The sequence below is a fragment of the Curcuma longa genome, chromosome 1 (assembly GCF_044706935.1).
Source record: "Curcuma longa cultivar G26 ecotype Majalengka, Jawa Barat chromosome 1, ITB_CL_G26_1.1, whole genome shotgun sequence".
In the NCBI taxonomy this organism is placed as follows: Eukaryota; Viridiplantae; Streptophyta; class Magnoliopsida; order Zingiberales; family Zingiberaceae; genus Curcuma; species Curcuma longa.
Window position 1 is genome coordinate 27888630 of NC_133861.1, and position 25788 is coordinate 27914417.

Genomic DNA, 25788 nt, shown 5'->3' on the forward strand with positions numbered 1-25788 from the left:
TTAATTGGAATGGACTAATAAAAATAAAACTTAAGATTTATGAATCTATATTAAGTTATTGCAATAAATATAAAATTAGGATTTACAATCTTTTATAAGAATTTACCAAAAACATTATAAAATATTTTAAATGTGTACTATTTTAATCATAAATTAGAGAAGGGTAAAAGAGGGATATAGGGAAAATAGATGAGCCATTTTAATAACTTTGAGCTCAGGCTTGGCATTGTTAGCCAAGTTTAACCCAATTTCTATCTATCAATTTAATAATAATAATAATAAATACTTAAATAGTATTTAATAAAATAAGCATTTTAATCATATTAATTTTTATTTATATTTAAAACATTTAAACGAAAAAGTGAAATTTTTGTTTTTTCCCCAAACGATAAAGTGAAACAGTAGTACATAATATCTAAATAATGAACCGTAGTTATATATAAATAAATAAAATATAGTCTCTTATTTCGATTGGTTTGGAACATAAGATCCTTTTCTCTTTTTTTTTTTTTTTTTTCTTTTTGCAGATTTCTTAATATTACAGCCCATACAGGACTATTAACGAAAGTATTTTGACAGTGACTCCATGTTGTTAATTTTCAAATCGGTCGTTGTCAAATTGTTGTTAATTTTCCAACACAGACAAGTCAATTGACTTGACTTCAAAGTTTGAAATTTAAATTAAGACGTTTAATTTAACTTATTAGGACTTGTGGTAACTCTAAATTAGGCAATACAGAGCATATTGAATTGCAGGTGGAAGCAGCTTGCGCAGAATCATTAAGAGCTTAATTAAGCTTCCGCTGGACAGATGAAGCTCTTTCTTTCTCGGTTCATGGAAACAGTAGTAGTAACGCTCTTCGTCCTCGGTCACTCCTCATCTTCTGGTACGTTTAATTTAAGAAAGAATTAATCATATATATATATATATATCCTAGTCCAGTATTTGTGGATTTTATTGATTTATCACATTTAATTTTACTAAAATATCAAAAAGAAAAAAACTCATCTTATTTTGGACTTCACCGAAGATGCAAGATCGATGCATCCCTTTTGTGTCTCAGTATGGTAAAATCCTCTCAATTTTCACTCGATCGACTTGCTTCATTAGATATTTATAAATATGATCGTTGGTACAGGAGATACAATGACCCAGAACAGCTCACTTGTCAATGGACAGATCTTGAAATCGACGGGAGACTTGTTCCAGCTGGGCTTCTTCAATCTAGATGATAGTTCAGCGAAGGGATACTTTGGAATCTGGTACTACAATCTCACACCGCAAGAAGGCACTGTAGTATGGATCGCCAATCGGAACCAGTCTGTCAACACATCCATGGCATCCTTCAACCTCACTTCCGATGGAAATCTAATCTTATTTGAGGAAGACAGAATAGTTTGGTCGACGGGAACGAGATCCACAGGACTCAATTCTGCACGATTGCAGCTTTTAGATTCTGGAAACCTCGTGTTGAATGATAGCAACTCGATTCTATGGCAGAGCTTCGACCACTCAGGCGACAGCCAGACGTATCTCCCTGGCATGAAGCTCGGATTTGACGTCCGGACCAATACTTCACGGCGGCAAGTGTCATGGAGGAGCCCCGAGGATCCTTCTCCAGGAGACTACGCCCACGTGGTTCTTCGTCTAGCTGTTCCTGATAAATTCATGTTGAACGGATCCGTCAAAACCCATCGAAGCGGCCTATGGAACGGACATAGCTTCGTCGGCAATCCATTGGTGACGAGCAGCCAGGTGGTCAACTCAATATTTGCCACGTTTGTGTCCAACGAGAATGAGACCTACTTTATGGTTCATTACAAGGCCTCGCCGACGCTGGTGCTGACACAGTCAGTGTTATGGGCCAATGGAACCTTCCAGCGTTGGTTTCTTGACAGGGGTGGCAACAGAGAGTGGCAACTTCTGTGGTCGATTCCGGCGGACGAGTGCGATAAATACAATAGCTGCGGCCACAACAGTGTGTGCACCAACAAATACAATGCCGTCGACTGCCAGTGCTTGGACGGGTTCATAAAGATTGTGGAGAACGGAAGCGAGGCCGGGTGCCAGAGGGAGAAGCCTTTGAATTGCTCGTCGAACCAGTTTTCCATGGTGCGGAACGTGAAGGTGCCAGACACTGAGAACGCTACACCACGAGGAAACATGAATCTCGATGGCTGCAAGAATTTGTGCTTGAATGATTGCTCCTGCGTGGCGTATGCGGTGATCAACGGGTCTTTTGAATGCATAACTTGGTCTGGTGATCTGTTGGATCTCAGAACTTTTGTCAATGCAGGAGATGATTTATACGTTCGGCTCACAGGTAATCTAATTATCCACAGAATTGGATCACCAAAGTACGATTAATCAAACATCTGCCTGTTTTTCACTACTAATTTATCCATTAACTTGTTTATTCACTAACACTTTGGCACTTAGCAGTCAGTTTTTTTTTCCTTTTGCAAGACAAATCAAATAAGAAATTTGCTTTATTATCTGCCATATAACTCGTACCGTATTACAATTTCTCTCTTTGAGACATTCAATGTAATTTGTATATATTTTTCATGTTTGCTTAGGAAAAAACAGCACTGGGAGAAGAATTCTATTTATGAAGGGCAATGCCGAAAGTAAACAAGCCAAACATGAATGATCTCAACTTCTGAAATAATCACCCTAAACTGACAAAAACAAAGTATCATTTCTCAAAAAATTACTCTTGTGAAGCAAGTCATGTTAACAACCTAATTAGAAGCATCAATCTGATAAACCAAATGAAAAGAAATGTAAAAACGCTTTGCTCCTTAAACCTCAATGGCAGATTATTAGTTAAAGGTAAAAGCGCCCAGACGAACGAGAAATCAATGATTCCTACAAGAAGAATCAAGTTGCAGAAAGATGAAGTAGGAAGGGCAGTGCCGGAAGTAAACAAGCCAAACATGAATGATCTCAACTCCTGAAATAATCACACTGGCAAAAAAGTATCTTTTCTCAAAAAAATTAGTCTTGTGAAGTAATTCATGTTAATCAGTCTGATAAACCAAACAAAAAAGAATGTTTAACACTTGGCTCCTTAAATCTCAATGGCAGATTATTAGTTAAGAAATAAGGTAAAAGCGCATAGACACGAGAAATCAAGGATTCCTACAAGATGAATCAAGTTGTAGAAAGATGAAGTAGGAAGGGCAATGCCGAAAGTAAACAAGCCAAACATGAATGATCTCAACTTCTGAAATAATCGCCCTAAACTGACAAAAACAAAGTATCTTTTCTCAAAAAATTACTCTTGTGAAGCAAGTCATGTTAACAACCTAATTGAAGCATCAATCCGATAAACCAAATAAAAAGAAATGTAAAAACGCTTTGCTCCTTAAACCTCGATGGCAGATTATTAATTAAGAAACAAGGTAAAAGCGCCCAGACGAACGAGAAATCAATGATTCCTACAAGAAGAATCAAGTTGCAGAAAGATGAAGTAGGAAGGGCAATGCCGGAAGTAAACAAGCCAAACATGAATGATCTCAACTCCTGAAATAATCACACTGGCAAAAAAAAAGTATCTTTTCTCAAAAAAATTTAGACTTGTGAAGTAATTCATGTTAATCAGTCTGATAAACCAAACAAAAAAGAATGTTTAACACTTGGCTCCTTAAATCTCAATGGCAGATTATTAGTTAAGAAATAAGGTAAAAGCGGATAGACACGAGAAATCAAGGATTCCTACAAGAAGAATCAAGTTGTAGAAAGATGAAGTAGGAAGGGCAATGCCGAAAGTAAACAAGCCAAACATGAATGATCTCAACTTCTGAAATAATCACCCTAACCTGACAAAAACAAAGTATCTTTTCTCAAAAAATTACTCTTGTGAAGCAAGTCATGTTAACAACCTAATTAGAAGCATCAATCTGATGAACCAAATAAAAAGAAATGTAAAAACGCTTTGCTCCTTAAACCTCAATGGCAGATTATTAGTTAAGAAACAAGGTAACAGCGCCCAGACGAACGAGAAATCAAGGATTCCTACAAGAAGAATCAAGTTGCAGAAAGATGAAGTAGGAAGGGCAATGCCGGATTCATGTTAACAGCCTAATTAGCAGCATCAGTATGATAAACCCAATAGGCGAAGTCGTTTCCGTCAAAATATGGTGGTCGTGCGGTGCTATAACCCTCTTGGAACGCCATATGTTGCTCCGGTTGATTGTTAGATCCTTCAAAACGTACTGGGCTCTGATACCACTTGTTAGGATCGGTTGGTTCGCTAGAGGGGGGTGAATAGTATTTTTCGAATCTTCTTCGATTGTTTCTCTGCAAGAGTGTTAGCGGAAGCAAAATATAATAGAGAAAATAATAGATCAACGCTAACCCGGTTCGTTTACTTGGTATCCACCTCCGCAGAGGTGACTAATCCAAGGATCCACACGCACGCACACACCCGCTGCACTATGAATCGTCTCCTTCTCGAAAACCTCGAAGGCGGAGAAACCTTTACAACCTTTTCGTTCTCCTCAAAATGATGTGAAATAATGTTTAGGAGGAGAGGAAGAAAGCAAAGAATCAGAGAACAACAAGTTCTCAAAAGAAGCACTGAAAAATAAAAGAATGGCAGAATTCTTGAGTTGATCTCGAGCAGGCTTCTTTTATAATTCTTCGACATCAGTCGACTGCTGGCAGGGCCAGTCGACTGATGGCTTCAATCGGCAACAAAATCTTGCATTAAAGCGCATTAAATGCTTGCCATCTTTCTCCAACGTTCAAATATCAGTCGATTGATCCAAGACCAGTCGACTGGCATCAGTCGACTGCTGGCAGGGCCAGTCGACTGCCCAGTCGACTCCTGTCTTCCTCTGGCTCGACTGATTTTTTTGTGTGCGTCTGATTTATGAGCAGTCGACTGCTGGCAGGGCCAGTCGACTGATGAAGCTGAAAAATCTCATTTTAGCTTCTCTTGACCTAGACCTCGGCCTTCAAACACCTCCTATAGCCTCGTGCCTCCCCTGGATGCTCCATCATCCTCGCACTAGCTTGAGATGCTTCCATCAGCTTCGTCATGTCAAGTCTTTGCCAAGACCAACCTTGGACTTTTCCTTGCCAAGACTACCCACTTGGACTTTTCCTTACCAAGACTACCCACTTGGACTTTTCCTTGCCAAGACTACCCACTTGGACTTTTCTTTTGCCAAGACCACGCTTGGACTTTTCTTTTGCCAAGTCTTCAACCTGGACTTTCCTGCAAACTTGCATCACACATGTTAGATCACAAGTATTGCCTAACTTTAAACATGGTTTAGCCAAACATTGAAACTCAATGCACTTGGGGCAAAGATTGCACCAACAGCTCCGTCCTCTTACACCATTATATTGGGAAGACTGGCTCTAAGTTCATTCTGCATTGTAGTCTCCACTTTTTTTACCAAAAGATGAAGTTTCCAGTGGCAAACCAAGTTAGGTCTGTCAGTGGAGATCAAGGTATCACATGTAGGTGTTATGTGGATATAGTTCGGAAATTCATTTTTCAAGAATGCATGGACAACTCAAAGAAAGGAGGTGTTGTCTTTACAGGAAGCACCTGCCTCTCCACTAGCATACAGAAAGGAGGAAGTCCAGGTTATGCGGAGTTAACCTGATTGTGTCACACAAATAACATTCAACTTGACCATGGAGCTTAGGGAGAAATTGGTTGTCTGTCTTATCCGAAACAATGATATCTACGCTTTGTCTTCTTGCGAAGTCATTGGAATAGCCCCGAGCGTGATGGAGCATCGCCTCAATATTCACCTAGGATCCTGGCTAGTGCGACAGAAGAAGAGGAGCTTTACTCCAGCACAAGATAAAGTGACTCATGAGGCGGTCACTAGGCTAATGGAAGCGGGGTACATCCTAGAAGTACAATTTCCCTTTTGATTGGCGAACATCATTTTAGTCCCTAAGCTAGGGAATAAATGAGAGTCTGCATCGACTTCCTGGACGTCAATAAAGTCTGCCCCAAGGACTGTTACCCGCTCCCTCAGATAGAACAATTGGTGGACTCAACTGTAATATAGCTGTTATGCTTAATTAGGTGTTGATATTTCATCTACATTGTAATGATTAACTATATTCATCAAGTCATAAACTATTGATTGCATCATATTCTCAGTAGATGATGATTCCTCTAAAGCATTTGTGCTAGATGAAGAAGCAATCGAAGTTCCAATTGGATCAAACAAATAAGGTTCTCCGTGACAATACCAGTTGTAGTAATTTAGAACAAAATCATTTTTACATATATGCACTTTCACAGTATCCTCATAATGGAAAACTTTATTTCTAAATTTGCAATGATTACACAGATAACGTAACTCTGCACCATTCATACATTCTGGATGACTCTTAGCAAAATTCACAAACTTTTCAACTCTAGCAAAATATTCATCTCGGATAAATTTATTTTTTAATCTATTATACATTCAAGCTTTATTCATATACATTATAACACTCTGCAATAACAAATTTCCATTGCGATTAAATATGTAAACCTAAGCACACAGATAGTTTAAACTCATAGTTAAGCACTTAGACTTAATACTATCAATAACATTTAAACTTAAACTAAACGTTTAATTTGAGTTTGAACCTTAATATTGCGGTTAGCCAAGGCAAAAAGTAGGAGATCGCGGCCAGCCAAACTATATAAAGTTTAATTAAATCATTAGAATCTACACGATCTATTTTTATTTCTGATGTTATCCTATTTGTGTTAAATTTATAAGTCCAACAAATCATAGTTAATATTAATCTTTTTATTGGTTAATAGTAAAATGATATTTTAAAAAATATCATGTTTGCCATTTACTACTTGTTTGCCCTTATATGTTTGTTATCACTTCCATTTTATCTACATATAATTCATGCATTAAAATTACTACCATCTACAAAATAAAAAAATAATTTAAACTTACTATTAAGTTGAGCAACAACTTACATCTGTGTCTAATAAAAATCCAAGTGTATATGAACTCTAATCCCATCAATCACCTGTAGCACAAAAATATACGATATCAAAAATCAAGATACAATTTAAAACTTAAATAATATGTAAACCTCAAATAGAAACCAAAACAAAAATATACGATATCAAAAAAGCATTCACTAATAATTTTTTTTATTGATTTTGTAAAGGGAACAACTATTGTCAATGGAACATATAAATTTTCTTGCATAGAGTTGAAAAAAATGATGCTAAATTTTATTTTATTTCATTTTTGTCAAATTGAAAATAAAATTGAAACTAAACTATCACAGTAAATCATGACTTGAAACTAACAATGCCTTAGTTGAAGGATTTATAGCAAGTCATTAAGTTATTTCTACCTAATTAAATAGGTCATTCACATTGATATTGTCCAAAGGTGGCCCCCAATGTTACATTTGTTCTTGGCCTTAAGTCATTATGTTGAAGTCTAGAACTCTAACACTTGTTCCACATACATATTATGTTGAATTCTTAACACTTAATATACACATCAAAAATAATTACAACATCAAACTTATATCCTTTATATATCAAATACATCAAAATAATTTCCAACTTTGATCAAATTTAACAAAAATTTAAAGATTATTATTGCATTTGATAAACAAGTGAAAATCAGCTTTGACAAACTTAGTCAGGCTGAGTCTTAGCTTCGGTGAGCTCAGTCTACCCCGACACCGATGAGCTCGATTAGGCCAGGCCAGAGGCTGGCGAGCTCGGCCAGGCTGCCAGCCCTGACACTAATGAGCTCGGCCAAGCCAGCCTCGACACCGGTGAGCTCGTCCTAGAAAATTCCCTGACATCTAGATCTAGATGAGGCTTACCAATGAGCTCGAAGACAAACGGAAAGTTGGAAGGAGAGATTGTCGGGATGAGAGATCACTGGGATGGGAGGATAGATCGCGAGATTGCCGAGAGAGGAGAATTGTGATCGCCCAAGGAAAATCAAACACGCATGGAAAAAAGAGTCGAAAAATTCTAAAATCGTTAAATTAGTGATGAAATTAATATTTCGTCCCTAATATAGTGACGAACTTAATTTCTGTCGCTAATATAGCGATGAAATATTAATTCCGCCGCTATATTAGAGATGAAATGAATAAGTCGTTGCTATATAGCTATGGAATTTAAAATTTAATCGTCAATATATCGATGGTAATAAATTTTCGTTGCTAACATAACCATTAGCGATGGACATAAACTTCTATTGCTATATTAGAAATGGAATATTAATTCCGTTGCTAATATAGTGACGACTTATTTATTCTGTCACTAATTTTATCGCTAATTCATATTTTTATTCTTGTGATTCAAGGTTATCTAGCAATATAGAGGATGAGTGATTGTCAATTTAGTAGCACCGTCTAAGTAAATTGTCACTTAGAATCTTATCTCAAAGGAATATTTTCGATGAACATCTTGGGTTTTTATTCATTTTTTCTTAGGCAATTTATCAAAACTTGCAGTTAAATTTAAGAAAATAGTCAAAGCATACCTAACTTTGATATTAATATACTCACAGCTCACACCTAACTTTGATATTTACTAAAGGATGTACTTTTTTTCTAAAAATACCCTTTCACCATTTTCAGCCCTAAACTATATCATTAACTAATTTTTTATTTTACCTAACGCGAACAAGAGAACCTTACTTCTCTCCTCTCCTATCTCAAGCTTTGCTGAAAACGAAAATAGCCTCCCCTACTCCCATGACTACCAAATTAAGTCTCTATTTACTGTTGAGATCTCTTATGCGAAAAATAATAATATATACAGTGAAAAATATAATTCTACAAGAAAACATAGTTTCAAAGACAAAAAATTCTATCTCTGATAATCATTTTTTCCGTCTCTAAACAATATTTTGAGACAGAATATTCCGTCTCAAAAATTCGTTATTGAAAGCCTCATAGCTAATTTTGAGACAGAAATATTTTGTCTCTAATTTCAAAAATGGATTGAAAATTCATTTATAAATCTGTTTTTAATTTGTCAAATAAAATTAATTTTAAATATAAATTCTGTCTCTAATTTTGTTTTGAAATCGTCAAAAGTTTGTCTCAGATTACATATCAAATATAATTTTAATCCGTTTATAAATTCGTTTACAATTCTATTTATAAATCTGTATATAAATTTTATCTCTAATTTTGTATTAAATCCGTCTTCGTCTAATATTTCTGTCATTAAGCTCCCTTGACACCCGAAACACCAAGCCTATCTTCGTCTATCCTGTGCATTATTCCTATATTTCTCATCTATATATTAGATTATAAGAAACAATCACACATTTCAAATAAATTAGAAATATTTAAAATAATTAATTTCTAATTTTGCCGAGATTCGATCCCTGCCCACCTTAGTAAGTCTGCTCTGTCATAACCATCTTAACTATGCCCCAAAAGCAAGTGATTATAACTCAATTGATTAGTTTTGTACTATCTTAGTAGTAATAATTTATACTTTTTTCATAATAAAGAAGACCAAATTAATTTTATTAATGTGAAATAAATTAATAATTTCATAATAAATTCATCTCAACTTATATAAAATTTGAATCAAATTTTATTTTTATTTTAAAAATCATCTCTAATTTATATAAATTTGAAATAGATTTATTTGTATCTTAAAATTTTAAACAGATTTGTTAATAAAAATTATATAATTTTAAATTTTATTTGTAATTAGTATTTATTTTTGTTTAAAAATTTTATTTATAATTTCATTTCAAATTTATTTTAACTTCCATCTCAAATTTCTTATCGTATATTATATTTTAAAGTGAAATGGAATAATATTTTCATAGTAAATTCGTCTTTGATTTATCTAAATTTGAAATAGATTTTAATTTCATCTTAAATTTTTATTAAATTTTAAACAGATATTTTGACAAAAATTATACGATTTCAAATTCCATTTATAATTTATATTTATTTTTATTTATAAAAATTTATATATAATTTTGTATCAAATTTATTTTAAATTCCATCTCAATTTTTTTTCCAAATATTATATTTTATTAAAGTGAAATGGATTAGTAATTTTATAGTAAATCTGTCTTTAATTTATCTAAATCTAAAACAGATTTTAATTCTGTTTTAAATTTTTATTAAATTTTAGATGGATGTTTTGACAGAAATCATACGGTCTCAAATACTTTTTATAATTTATATTTATTTTTGTTTACAAAATTTAATATATAATTTCATATCAAATTTATTTTAAATTTCATCTCAATTTTTTTTCAAATGTTATATTTTATTAAAGTGAAATAGATTAGTAATTTTATAGCAAATCCGTCTCTAATTTATCTAAATTTGAAACAGATTTTAATTCAATCTTAAATTTTTATTAAATTTTAAACGGATGTTTTGACAGAAATCATACGGTCTCAAATTTCATTTATAATTCATATTTATTTTTATTTATAAAAATTTATATATAATTTCGTATCAAATTTGTTTTAAATTTTATTTTAATTTTTTTTTCAAATGTTATATTTTATTAAAGTGAAATGGATTAGTAATTTTGTAACAAATCCGTCTCTAATTTATCTAAATCTGAAACAGATTTTTATTTCGTCTTAAATTTTTATTAAATTTTAAATAGATATTTTGACAGAAATCATACTGTCTTAAATTTGGTTTATAATTCATATTTATTTTTGTTTATAAAAATTTATATATAATTTCATATCAAATTTGTTTTAAATTTTGTCTCAATTTTTTTCCAACTGTTATATTTTATTAAAGTGAAATGAATTATTAATTTTGTAGTAAACTTGTTTCTAATTTATCTAAATCTTAAACAGATTTTAATTTCATCTTAAATTTTTAATTAAATTTTAAACGGATATTTTGATAGAAATCATACGGTCTCAAATTTTGTTTATAATTCATATTTATTTTTATTTATAAAAATTTATATATAATTTTGTATCAAATTTGTTTTAATTTCGGTCTCAATTTTTTTTCAAATGTTATATTTTATTGAAATGAAACGGATTAATAATTTTGTAGCAAATCCGTCTCTAATTTATCTAACTCTGAAACAAAATTTAATTCCGTCTTAAAAATCTGTTTCTGAAGTCCTATTTTCTTGTAGTGTAATCCTTTCCAATGATCTATTTAAAAAATTTATACAAAGTTCTAACTAAGAACTAAGAGTTATACCCTTGTTGCGTGTCCTTAATGTATCCCGCTAGTCCTTAGTTCGTCGGATCTCTGCATGATCAGAATGGTTATGCCTCTAATAATATCTACATAAACACGATCTCGATCTCGAAGATGAACCACTTCAGTTGTGCTAACAACTTGGAATAGTTCACAAGATAAGAGGATCAAACACACATCTTGTGTGTTTTGGCCAAGAAGAAGGAGAGGAGAAAGAAAAGAGATGATGAGTACTCTATCAATTTCAAAATTGTAAGAAGTCTTTTTGTATTCATCCAATGAATACACAGGGTCTTTGCTCCTTGAGCTTCGCCTCCTCTTAATGCCTATAAATGATAATGAATACTAAAAACTCTTGGTATTTTTTTTGGCTCTTCATCTTCTATTCATCCAATCAATAGAATGTCTCTTGGTCTTCCTCTTTAATAATGTTTCATTAAATCTTTTAATGAATATTATCCATTATTAAGTAGTTGAGTCTAATTTAAATGAATCTAACTCGGATTAGACTCAATCCCATAATATAATTGGATTCATTTGAGTTTAACTCAATTAATCCAATTTTGGATCACATTTTAGTCAAACTAAAATCAACTTATCTCTGAAATATCGTGTTCTTTGTATGTGACCCAATAGGTTCTTGTAACATTGGCAATGTATTTAAACCGCTTTAGACACATAAACAATGAGTAGCATTCAAGTGACGAGAAAGTCGAGATCTGATCTAACCTTTCCATATCTATTATAATGTATGACTTTATCCTTCTATCCTCGATATCGAGATTGATCAATGAGGCATACACCATGTCATCCTCTTATCAATCTTTGTGTTTCTTGATCCCAAAGTATACTCAAGTAAATGAGCTCAATATTTCATATTAACTCATTTAAGCATGGTTATGCGTTCTAGTAGTCCTTACTCGATCAAAGGGTCCACACATATCACTCCCATTATATAGGAGGGATAAATCTCATCTACATCATGCACATCCCTCCACATAATTCATTGCATACCCAGTAATCGACTTTATAGTCCATCCTGTTACGGATGACATTTGATGATACCAAAGTATACAATTCCTTATGTAGGAAATAGTAATGACTTCATATCTAAAGACTATTCATACCAATAATCAATATGAGAAAATTTATGACACTTATATAACGATCTATGAAACTTTCTCATAGCAGATCAATTCAGTATATATTCTCCAATATATACTAATGTGTTAACGTGATATCTCATATTCATGACTTATGAGATTAAGTCATCAATTGACCTACACTCTAGTCTCAATGCATTATTGTCTTTGTATATTAATGTTTCACTATGAATAGTTAAGAGTAGTGTTCTCTACAATATATCTCGGTAGCCCAAACTTACAATCACGATTTCACAGCGATCGCAAAAGATTGTGAGCTTTAGCCAAATCACGGTTTGGCCCCAATTTCCCAATTGTCAACTTGTAACTGCATGAGCTTTGCTGTGAGCACATTAGTGGTGGTTGTAAATGGCCACAAGCGATCGTGAAATGGTCGTGAACTTGCAACTAGATCAAGAGTTAGTATGATTTCATCATCACAAGCTTGCAACTGCTTAGCCGCAAAATAATTTTTCCACTTAGAGATTGATCTCAGAATATTTGTCCATATTGATATTCGAATTCTGATTCTCTTATTTATTTCATGTGTTTTACAATTGCATCACACCCGTAGGACATCTTTTTTTATTCTTACTTGTTAATACTTTGTACAACCACAACACCTTAACTTGGAAGTCCTTTAGTGCCTTAAAAATAGTATATTTTACCTTGAGCATAATAATTTGTACCATTTTTAAATAATCAGCAATGAATAACCCCACAAATTCATCATTTTCCAATAACCCACCAATAATTCAGAATAGCAATTCCATCATATTAATTGCTATGCATAATAATTCATCAATTTTTTTTACATGCATCATTTATTAATAACCATGCATCAATGGATGAGCATAGTAATCAGGACACAACTCCACCACTAATGCTTAAAGAAAATTGAACATCAGAAAAATTAGTGTTATTTTAGGCAAAAATGCAGCTTTCTCTAAACTTCCAGCAAGCAACTAAAGAAGCCCATTGATTTAATCTTTTCATCAAGCTTGAGCTTAATCCATCACCTGTTTATTTATAATAACCATCACTCGAAATGACAGAATTAATCAACAATTGAATCGCATACGTCTAAATTTTTCAAAAATTCAAAGTATGCTCCTTACTTTTATAATTACACAGGATTCCTAAAATACCCTTATCAGTAGGGCTTTAAATGAGCCAGTCGAGTGAAGTTTTGTGTACAAGCTTCTTTTAAAGATAACTGAGTCAAACCGAGTCGAGTAAAAAATAATCAAATCATGAAATAATTGTTCAAACTTACTTTGATTTCTTTTTTTATGAGTTTGAACTTTGTTCAAATTTGATTTAAACTTGATTCATTTAGATATTATCAAACTATTAATTTAAACTTATTTGATTGTTTAAAATTTTTACCTTTTAAATTTATTTGATTAATTATTAAATTTGATAATATAAATTTATTTATTTATTTTAAATTTATTTATTTATTTAATATGTTAATAAAAATTTTATTGATGAATATAATTTAAAAATATTATTGATGAATATTAATAAATTAAACTTATATATATTTATATATATATATTTAAATTTATTCATTTAATTGATCTTATGTATATTGAATGAATATAAATAAGTTTTTATCAAATCAAACATCAAACTTATGAACATTTGATTCATTTACAATTCTATTATTCGATAGCGTTCCTTCACCTTCACCATCTGATCGACCCCACCCATTCAAATAGGCAATGAAGGTAGCCACGAAATTGCAACTGAGTTGGTTAAATAATCGATTCGTCACGATTTGCGGCTAGGTCGATAATGATTTTGCGATTTCTCAATCGTGATTTTGTGTGAAGCTCAACCGCTTCTGTAACTCTGCTCTATCGTAACCAACTTAATTATGTCCCGGGGACATGTGTGAAGCTCAATCACGATTTCATGGTCGCTAAGCCACAATTTCATAGCTAGGCCGGGCATGACTGCGATTTTGCATCTAGGCCCAACTAAATTGTGAATTCGCAACTAGGTCCAATCATGAAAACATGGCCGAGTGACTGTTTGTCCAACTCAATTGAGATCATCGTTACTTTGCCTTCTGAATTTGATGTCAGTTCTAATTATCCAAGTGCCGTGATTGTAACATAAAAAATCAGCATTTTTTTTTTGTCTCTTGTTGTTCAAATTCTTCTTCAATAAAAAGTAGAATTTGTCATTTCAACGATCTTACGATTATATGTGAGGATTGTTGCTCGAACCCAACGGACGGAAAGAGTCGTTGAAAACTATTTCAAGGGCTTGGTACAAATAATATAAAAAGTAAAGGGTGAGATCCTAAGAGCATCCGCAACGTACGTGGCGTTATAACGCCATGAGCTCCACTGCCATGTGGTAGTCGATCACCTAGTCGATCAGGTGATCGACTACCACACATGGTGATCGATCACCTGATCGACTACCACCACCTGATTGTGAAAAAAAAATTAAAAAAAATATATGGCCCACCACTGTCACCGATTAACGTGTTCAAAATTCTGAACGCGTTAAATACCTCACTCCTCTTTCGCTCCTCCACATCCTTTCCTCGCTTCTCCACGTCTGCTGTTAACACGCGATTAACAGCGCGTTGCGGATGCTCTAAGGACGAATCTAAAATTTACCGTTTCAAATATAGTAAATGGACGCTAGCTGGTGGAACGAGGCGTGTCCTGCTGGGAACCTCGGCATGGGCTCGCCTGGTCAAACAAGCAGGCAAACGAATCACCGAGAGAAACCGAGTCGGCAAAGGTGGAAGCTTCCTTCTGCTCTGCTTGCTATAAGAGCAAGCAAAGGTCGCCGGAGGAACGAGGTGGAGTCGGCCAGAAGAAGGCATGATGAAGTCCTCCACTAGGGGCTTTTCCAGGGCCGAGCCGAGGCGAGCAGGCAATGCCTTCATCATATCCTCCATGCTCCTCTCTCTCTGCGTCCTTTCTCTCATCAGAGCTCGCTATTGCTCTTCTGCTTATGGTAGTTCGATCTCTCCCTCTTACGCTAGCTGTCTTTAGGTTCCTGTCTTCTTGCTCTGTTCCCGCTGGCCGCTGTTATTGAGCAGGAAAATTTGCATTTTGTTTTTGCAGCTAAGAGGCAGACGTCGCCGGAATTGGAAGCGACAATGGATTCTGTCAAGATGGTGACTGCAAGAAGCCGCAAGCTTGCTCTAAAAGGTAATTTCATCAGCTCAATTTAGGAATAATTGCTTCGTAGAGCTTCAATTTGATCTCGAGTGCGTTACATTGATTACAGGGGAAGGAGATGGGGCATTGGGGAAGCGTGCAGAGGAGAGCTCCGCCACCGCCGAGCAGTTGCCGAAACCCATCTGCGTCGAAACCAGCCGCCGATCCGACGTCTGCGAGGCGGAGGGCGATGTGAGAGTGCAGGGGGGCTCGCAGACTGTGTTCTTGCCCGGTTCCTTGACGTCGCGGGAATGGAAGGTGAAGCCCTACGCGCGGAAGCACGACCAGTTCGCGCTCTCCAATGTCAAGGAGTGGACGCTGAAGCCTTTCCCAGATCACGAGCGTCCCGCCGTCTGCACGGAGAACCACACCGTGCCGGTGGTGGTCTTCTCCACCGCCGGCTTCACAGGTAACCTTTTCCACGACTTCACTGATGTGCTGGTCCCGCTCTTCATCACCGCCGCCCACTTCAATGGCGAGGTCCAGTTCATGGTGGCCGACGCCAAGGCCTGGTGGCTAAGCAAGTTCGGGGCCATTCTGGACCAGCTCTCCAAGTACGAGGTCATCGATGCAGACGCCGATGGCGGCGGCACAGTGCGGTGCTTCCCGCGGGTGATCGCCGGGCTGAGCTTCCACAAGGAGCTCGGCGTGGACCCCTCCAAGACGCCCGCTGGAGCCCGCTCGATAGCAGACTTCAAAGCCATGCTCCGGCGTGCGTACGGGCTGGAGCGGGAGCGCGCGGAGCCGTCGGGCGACGACGCGTGGGACGTGCGGCGGAAGCCGCGCCTGCTGATCATCTCCCGCCGGGGCTCCCGCGTGCTGCTCAACGAGAGGGGGATGGCGGACATGGCGATGAGCCTGGGGTTCGACGTCCGCGTGGCGGAGCCGGAGATCGCCACCGATCTAGGCAAGTTCGCCCGCCTGGTCAACTCCGCCGACGTCATGGTGGGCGTCCACGGCGCCGGCCTCGCTAACCTGGTCTTCCTCCCCAAGGGCGCCGTCTTCGTCCAAGTGGTCCCCATAGGCGAACTGACGTGGCTCGCCCGCGACACCTTCGGAACTCCGGCGCCGGAGATGGACCTCCATTACTTGGAATACCTCATCCAGGCCGACGAGAGCACGCTGAGCGATCAGTACCCCAAAGACCACGCCGTCTTCAAGGATCCTCAGTCGATCCACCGGAAAGGATGGAACGAGCTCAGCCGAGTGTACCTTGAGAACCAGAACGTGAAGCCTCACCTAGGAAGACTCCGGCTGACATTGTTGGAAGCTCTCAAGCTTCTCCCTCACACTGACAGCAACTAATTTCTTTCCATTTTTCATCTCATAATTCGTTTTTTCTCTCTTGATAGTCCACATGCCGATCAACAAAAACACCTTGTGATTACAAATAACGAGTGTTAATTTGTGAAAGAAATCATGTCGACGCCGGTCTCTTTGATTTGAACTGACGTGAGTGTGTCACAGGTGGAAGGAATAGGCCAATTTGCTTTCTGCCTTCTGCAAGCTAGCTAGCTTCCTCACTGTGAGGCATGAGATGAAGCCCACCACTTACGTTTGTTGTCCATTTGGTGCTGTGGAGCTTTCACAGACGGCACCAACTAACCCAGAAGCCCACATCAACATGATCAGAGGGGGGAGTTTGATCTCAAAATTCAAATCAGAGTGGGGTGCTACGTGTGATGCTCCTCATATCAACATCCCAACCACCACACTACCATGAAAAACCTACTGGTACTACTATCCAGTCTTCATCATTAGGGTTAGCCCCATAGTTCATTCATGTGGCTTGTTTAATAATCAACTACTCGTAAGGGTCCACTTACCAGCATCTATCACCTGCTCTAACTTGTATCACTGCTCTATTTGCAGCCACATCAATCATTGAGACATTTTTTTCTCTCCATTTTGTTGTCATTTTATGAAGGTTTGTGATGTGTCCACTCACTGGACCTTGTGACAGAGCCTTTCCCACAATGACAGACCAATTAATCTCCACATGGCGATGCTCGTACATTGATTAACACCGGAATAGGTGTCAAAATCCGTTCGATGTTTAAGTGATGAAGTGTACTTAAAGAATAATGATGGAAAATGCATAAAAATCCGAGAGCTTAGATAGAATAGAAAGGCTTACGTACCTCAATACTGAAATCTAAAATTATGGATAGACGAGTTTGTCCATTATAGTAGCTCATCTCGATGTAACTGTTATTTAATCATAATGTCACTTACTCAGCCATTGTTAATCAAGGATTAGGACATGGAGAGATTATCCTGTAGGTCGTGGCCAGCTTGATAACTATTAGGATAACAATTTGACATGAGTAGATGAATTTGAACTAACTCAGAGAACTCGAGTATCACATTTCACAGTAAGCCCGAGCAACTGAATCACATAGGGGGCTTTGGTGATCTAGTCATATGAGGAACTAAGATGGTCAACTAGATCATCATGATGCAGAGGTGACGTATGAGGGATCGAATTTTAGTAGACCATAACTTTTAATTCGGACATCAGAACGGGACACAATCAGTTGCTAATCGAAGTTCATTCAGAGATCTTTATTCATTATTGGATAAAATCTATATTGACCCACTTTCGGACCCATCCGATATCATTTAATATTTTTACTAAGAGTTTGAATATATTTTTTACTATTTATAATAATTTTTTATTTTTAAAATTTTAAGGTATTTTTTGACTTTTTCAAATTAGGGTTTGATTTACGGTCTATTTATATGCATATTTAGCCATTTTCAATCATTTTTGATGATTGAATAAAAATTTTCTTTTTCAGTAAAAACCCTAGAGATGGCATTGTCGCGACTTCTCTTCGTTTTTCCATTTTCTCGTGTTTGTTTTCTTTACAATTCTCCTCTAATCTTCTGCCTCCAAAATAATTGTTATTCTGTTCACCATCAGTTGGTATCAGAGCGCATCAAATCCAATGGAAGGTCGTTGTGGTCATAGTCATGGCAGGTCGTGGTCGTAATAATTAGGTTCCGATGGAGAAAGCCCAGTACCATGATCGTACCATTTAAAATGTGACAATTAAGGATTTGTAGAGGCAAGTCACAAAATTAATCCAGCGTTTGGCGATGCAGGATTTTGAAGATCGAGGGAGCTATGACCGTGATTCCATGTTTACCTTTGACAACCCTTACCACCACCACGATAGAGTCTCGGAGCGTCGAGGTCGAGAGAAATGGTATATAGATTTTGATTTTTGAGTTGATCTACTTGAGTTTTCAGGAGCGTTACAAGTAGAAGGATTCGTTGATTGACTCAACGAGATAGAAAAAATTTTTTATTACAAGGAGGTGCCCGATCGGATGAAAGTAAAGTTGGTTGCCATTAGACTCAAGGGTCCAGCATCCACATGGTGAGAACAATTGCGATGCTCACAAGAGAAACAAGGCAAGGCCAAGATCACCAACTGGGAGAAGATGAAGAAGAAGATGAAAGGTCACTTCCTTCCCTTCGGCTACACTTAAACTTTGTTTTAGTGACTTTACATATTGAGGCAGGGTGCGAGATCGATCGATGATTATACGAAGGAGTTCTACCAGTTGATTGCCCGAAATGACTTATCGGAAATAAAGGAACAGATGGTTCCATGATACTTAGGAGGATATTGCGCTAGCCCTTGTAAGTTGTTCTCAATTTTCATTCATTGTGGACCGTTTCAGAGGTCTACCAGCGTGCACTAGCAATTGAAAAATAGCAAAATCGGAAGTCAATGGTTAGAGATGACCAAAATAGCCTACCCCGCCCTTAAGATTCACGTGCCTCACAACAACAATCACAACAGTAGCCACCACAAGTTAATTCTAAATCTATTAGGTGTTATCATTGTGGTGAACAAGGTCACAGGGAAAATGAATGCAGAACGCCTACTCTTGCTAATCAGAAAGGCAAAAATTTAATGATCAAAGAAGACATGGAAGATGAGAAGGAGACAATCGGTGAACCAGTGCATGATGAGGATGAAGTTGACGAGGTGCTTTTTGGCGATGGTCATGAAACATTAGTTGTTACAAGAGTCTACTCACTCCAAAGGGCAACTCGAGAGATGATTGGTTGAGAACCAATATATTTCACACTACTTGCACAGTTGCTGATAAAGTGTGCAAGATAATTATTAACAGCACAGTTGTGAGAACGTTGTGTCTGATGAGACTATCCAAAAATTACAATTGAAGACGGATGATCATCCGAAGTCATACAGATTATCGTGGTTGAATAAAGATAATGAGGTAACAGTAGATAGATGATGCCTTGTATCATTTTATATTGGCAACAAATATTTTGATAATGCTTGGTGTGATGTGGCGACCATGGATGCATTCATGTATTGTTGGGGTGACCTTGGCAGTATGATCACAATGTTATTCATGATGGATGAAAAAATACTTATACTCTACACATCAAGAGGAAAGAAGATTGTGATAGTGCCACAGTGGGAAGGAACTATTCCAATTTCGATAGCCAAGAATACTAACTTGCTTTCTATTTCCAAATTTATAGATGAGATGGAGCCTGGAGACGTAGTCTATGCTTTGCTGCCTTGTCGGGACGATGCCATGACCGTTGATGTGGCTTTACTAGCAGAAGTACAACAACTACTAGTAGATTTTGTCGAGCTGATGCTAGAGGATTTTTCTGCTAGACTACCACCTATGAGAGATATCCAACACCAAATTGATCTTGTTCCAGGGTCGAGTTTGCCCAATCGACTAGCATATCGCCTCAGTCCCAAGGAGGCCGAAGAGTTGTAGTGATAGGTGGTGGACTTATTAGAAAAGGGTTATATCCGTGAGAGCATGAACCCCTGTGTAGTTCTTGCCCTACTAGTGCCAAAGAAGGATGGTTCATAGCGTATGTGGGTTGACAGCCGAGCCATCAATAGAATTATATTAAGTATAGATTTTCAATCCCCCACTTGGATGATATGTTGGATCAACTATCCGGTTCTAGGGTCTTCTCCAAAATAGACCTTAAAAAGGATACCACCAGATCAAAATAAGGCTTGGAGATAAATGAAAGATGACGTTTAAGACACAACATGGATTATACGAGTGGATGGTCATGCCTTTTGGATTGTTGAATGCACCCATTACATTCATGAGATTCATGCATGATCTTATGGCATTTTATGGGAAAATTTGTGGTGATCTACTTTGATGAGATTCTTATCTACAGTCTGACGTGGACATTACACTTTGATCACCTCCGTACTATTTTTGAAAAGATGAAGATGGAGTGCTTATACGTCAACAGGAAGAAGTGTTCCTTTTTAACTATGTCAGTATCTTTTCTTGGCTTTATTGTATCTATTGATGGTGTTCATGCAGACCCAACACAAGATAGACACAGTCTTGGAGTGGCCTTAACTAAGGACATTGCATGATGTTAAGAGTTTCCATGGATTGACTTCTTTCTATCATCAGTTCATTAGAAACTTTAGCACACTGATTGCTCTCATCACAAAGTGTCTTAAGGGATGTGATTTCAAGTAGTCTGAAGAGGCAGAGGCTAGTTTTCAACTAGTCAAATAGAAGTTGACCGAGGCATCAGTTCTGGCACTTCCTGATTTTGATCATTTATTCAAGGTGAATTGTGATGCATCCATCATTGGTATTGGAGGTGTGCTGAGTCAATCTAGATGACCTATTGCTTTCTTCAATGAGAAACTATCCGGATCCATGAAAAATTATTCTATCTACGACTTGGAATTCTATGCCATTGTTCAGTCCTTGAAATATTGGCATTAGTACCTCGTTCAAAAGAAGTTCATTCTGTTTATTGATCATGAAGCCTTGAAGTACATCAATAGTCAGCACAAGCTGAGTAGGTTGTATGCCAGGTGGGTGACTTATTTGCAGCACAAGCTGAAAAAGCTATAAAATATAAGTTGACACATGAGTATATATTAAAGAATATGTACTGAATTGACTACTATGAGAATATTTCATGAATCATTATATGAGTTTCATAAATATTCTCATAGTGACTATTAGTATAAATAGTCCTTAAACCCAAAGTCACTATGGTTTCCTACATAAGGAATTATGTACTTTAGTATCAACAAACGTCACATGTAACAAGGTGGACTATAAAGTCGATCACTAGATATACAATAAATTATACGGAGGGATGTGAGTGATGTAGATAGGATCTATCTCTTCCATATGATGGAAATGATATCTGTGAGTCCCTTGTTTAAATAGGATTACTAAAATGTATGGTCATACTCAAATAAGTCAATATGAGATATTAAGCTCATTTGGTTAAGTGAGTCTACTTAGAGATCAAGAAACATAAAAATTGATAAGTGAATGACATGATCTATGCTCATGGATCAATCTAGATATCGAAGATAGAAGGATCAAGTTATACACAATAATAGACACAGAAATGTTAGATCGAATCTTGACATTCTTATCACTTGGATAGCAATGATGCATTGCTAGATGTCACTCATTACTTATTTATCTAAATATTATTTTAGATACATTGCCAACATTATGATAATATATTGGGTCACACACAAAAAATATGTTGATTTGGAGATAGGTATTTAGTTTGACTAAAATATGATGGGCCTTAAGATTATAGAGTTGAGTCTAACTAAATCCAACTATTGGATTGAGTCTAATCTGAATTAGACTCATTGGATTAGACTCAACTACTAAAGAGGATTAATGTACATTAGTAGAGATTAATGGAGTATTGATTAAAAGGAGAGCAAAAGATAAAAACCTTTTGTATTCATTGGATGACCCTTTATTCATTGGATGATCTTTTGTATTCATTGGATGACACTTTGTATTCATTGGATAACTTTTTGTATTCATTGGATGAATACAAAAGGCTAATTTTATGCATTTGGTGGATGATCACTTCTAGTCTCCTCTTCTTCTCCTCTTGGCCAAACCATCCAAGTTGCTAGCACAACGAATGTGGTTCTTCTCTGAAGGCTAAGTTCGTGCAATGAATGAAAGACGTGTTCCTGTGGATACTGAAGAGGCGCGACCATTTTGATCGTGCTGAGATCTACTGAATCAAGTTGCTGTCAAGATTATTCCGTTCACGCAACAAAGGTGACAACTCGATTAAACATGTATACTACATTCGTATGGATCTTTGGAGGGATCGATTTTGTTCCACTGTGTTTATTTTTATTTTTTTGTAATAGATCCCTACAATGTATGCCAATGGTCTAAAGGAATTCTAACAAATGACAGCTTGTACACTTCTCTACCTGTTCCTGAAACTCCTTGGTTTGATGTCAGCATAGTTTTTATATTGGATTTATCCCACACCCAACGAACTTCAGATTCTGTTCTAGTTATGGTTGACAGATTTTCTAAGATGACACATTTTATAGCTTATAGGAAGACAATGAATACTGTCTAGATTGCCCATCTTTATTTCAAGGAGATCGTGCATTTACATGACATTCCTAGATCTATGAGTGTAGATCATGATACAAGCTTCATCAGTCAATTCTAGAAGAGCTTATGGGGGAAACTAAGAACACAGTTAAACTTTAACAGTGCCTACTACTCCTAGATAGATGGTCAGACTGAGGTAGTGAATTGGAGTTTGGGCAATCTTTTGAGGTGTCTGATAAAAACTAAATCGAAGCAATGGGATTTGACATTATTTCGAGTAGAATTTTCTTATAACAGATTAAGAAATAGGATTACAGGTTTGAGCCCTTTTGAGATTATTTATGGGTGAAACTCATCCAAGGTGTTGGATTTGACCCCTGCCCCCCGTATAGGATGATTTTGTCGTAAAATAGAAGAGATGTTAAAGTATCTTCAGGGCATTCAGGAGCAAGTGAACTGGCTATTAATGACAACAATACCAAGTATAAGACTCGGGTCGACAATCATCATCGTCGATTATGTTTGGGTAGTATTCACTCGTGATCATTTTTCAGTTGGCGATTACAATAAAATTAAAGATTAAAAGATTAGGTCGTGTGAGATACTGTAGGAGATCAATGATAATGCATTCAAGTTGCGCCTTTCAAGTCATTTGAAGATTTCTAACATTTTTAATGTGAAGCATTTGAGTCCGTATTCGGTGGATGCTAATGATACTTTTATGAACTCGAGGACGAGTTCTTTCAACTTGGGGCGACTGATGCAGGAGTGATGCATGAGAAGTCGAACTTTAATGGGCTATAACTTTTGACTCGAGTATCAGAATGAAATACAGTCAGTTGATAATCGAAACTTTTTCAAATAGTTTTATTCGATATTGGGTAAAATTCATGCCGACCCATTTTTGGACTCATCCGACATCATTTAGTGCCTTTTCTAAGGCTCTAAATTTTTTTACTATTTATAGAAACTTTCTATTTTTAGAGTTTTAGGATATTTTTGACTTTTTCAAATTAGGGTTTAGTTTACAGTCTATTTATATGATGTTTAGTCATTTATGGCCAGTTTTAATGATTGAATAATTTTTTTTCGACAAAAATCCTAGAGACGGCGTTGTCGTAGTTTCTCTTCATTTTTTTAAATTTCTTGTGCTTGCTTTCTCTACAATTCTTCTTTAATCTTCTACCTCCAGAATAATCATTATTCTATTCGATGTCGCCAAGTCGCTTAAGTTAATAAGTCAAGGTACTCGAGATGCTGAGTACCTATATTGATGGGTTAAGATGCTCAAGCTATTGTGCTCCATGCATACTTATTTGCTGGTGTTAGTTAGGGGTTATACTATTCAAATTTGCTGACTTGGCTGAGGTCATTTCCCTATATATCAATTTGCAATAGTTATTAACATCTAATCTACTTGTTTAACTTCTTGACTGTAATATGCCAAAATCTAGCTGTAAGTTTGTATAGATCTGAGGCAGTAATTAATTTGCTTGCATGCTTAGATCTCATTGTTAATTAGTTCCATGGAAATGTACCTTAATGACTCTAGAGAAATCGGGGCAAAGGTGTATCACATTCACTGTGATAAAAGTCGCAGCATTAAGTTTATGTTTCTAACTAACATAATGGTGTTTAATTTTAAATGAGGGTGATGCGGTGGATAGGGGGCATACATGACAAAGTCAAATAAACGGTTAAACTTAGATAGAAGTCAAAATGGTCGCCCAAATTCAGGCCACTCAACTCCACCAACTCGGCTTACCCAACTTCAGAGGAATTAGACTCTTTGATTCCACCAACTCGGTTTGCTCGTCGACTCCAAAGAACTTAGGTCACTCAACTCCATCAACTTGGTTTACTTAACTCTAGAGGACTTAGACTCCTTAATTCCACCAGCACGTCTTATCCGACTTCAAAGGACTCAAGCCACTCAACTCTATAGGATCAAAAGAGATGAAAGAGGGAGGATGAATCTCGTGCTTTAAAACTTTTTCTTATCTTTTACAAAAGACGGATCAAAAATACACATTAGAATGAAAACACATAAATACAAAAGAAAGACTCAGGCATTTTACTTGGTTCAAAACCTCTAGATTGCTATTCCAAGGTCTACGATTCCATGGACCATTTTTGATTAGGCAATCCACTAAAATCTTTCTCTCCGAAAACTTTCGGAGAAGAAAAGAAAATCATACAAGAAGATGAGGAAGATAGTAACAAACTACTATCTCCTTTAAAGTAAATGCAATTGATTATACCGACAACGATTGAGTTTGATTAGTTTTTTTTTAGGCTGATCCTCTAATTTAGGCTTAATCGAATCTGGGCTTTCATTGGACCTTAACCCACAGAATGAAATCATGTTCCCTTTTTGATTAAAGCCCAAATTAATTCTAAATTAATTGTGCCAAAAAAAAACTTTGCCAAAAAAAAACTGCCGAAAAACCCCTTTCTCTTTTTTTCACTCATTAATTAAGATTAATGTAGTATTTAATCCCAATTAATTTTCTTTGCCCTAAATGCATGCGTCATTTTTTATTTCTTCTTCCGCCGAACTTTCTGTTCATTCCCAATTTCACCGGCGCTGGCCTCGCTCGCCGCCGACGCCAGCCGGCTCTACGCCAGCTTTGCCGTAACAAGGAGAACATGTTGCTGGCCTAGATAGAGACGCCGTGTGCGTCGCCGACCATGAACAGAGGAGGGCCGATGGTTTCGTTGGCACAGAGACGAGAGAAAAATCGTTGTTCTTAAGCAGCGATTTTCCCAACAGAAACAAGACGGAACAGGTAAAATTTTAACAGTGCTCTTGTAGGGATCTATATGCGCGAAAAACCGATTAAACCGCATATAACGCAGCGGAAAACAG

General features: G+C 36.5%; 2 protein-coding genes across 2 annotated transcripts; both read left to right on the plus strand.

Annotated features, from left to right (window-relative positions):
- Positions 1-811: 811 nt before the first annotated feature.
- On the plus strand, positions 812-2654 carry LOC141827350 (G-type lectin S-receptor-like serine/threonine-protein kinase RKS1). The gene is given in 4 exon segments (XM_074714575.1): positions 812-887; positions 1140-2326; positions 2328-2358; positions 2581-2654. Coding segments are annotated over 4 exon segments (1368 nt in total).
- A 12417-nt stretch (positions 2655-15071) lies between these two features.
- Positions 15072-17424, plus strand: LOC141846811 (alpha-1,3-arabinosyltransferase XAT3-like). Its single transcript, XM_074734877.1, has 3 exons — positions 15072-15312; positions 15423-15509; positions 15589-17424. The coding sequence occupies exons 1-3, from the start codon at positions 15177-15179 to the stop codon at positions 16821-16823; spliced, it is 1458 nt and encodes a 485-aa protein (XP_074590978.1). The 5' UTR covers positions 15072-15176; the 3' UTR covers positions 16824-17424.
- Positions 17425-25788: the final 8364 nt, after the last annotated feature.

Coding starts and splice junctions, on each gene's coding strand:
- LOC141846811 (XM_074734877.1), top strand. CDS start 15,177: ATGATGAAGTCCTCCACTAGGGGCTTTTCCAGGGCCGAGCCGAGGCGA. Junction 15,313..15,422: donor CTATTGCTCTTCTGCTTATG/GTAGTTCGATCT, acceptor TTGTTTTTGCAG/CTAAGAGGCAGACGTCGCCG. Junction 15,510..15,588: donor CCGCAAGCTTGCTCTAAAAG/GTAATTTCATCA, acceptor CATTGATTACAG/GGGAAGGAGATGGGGCATTG.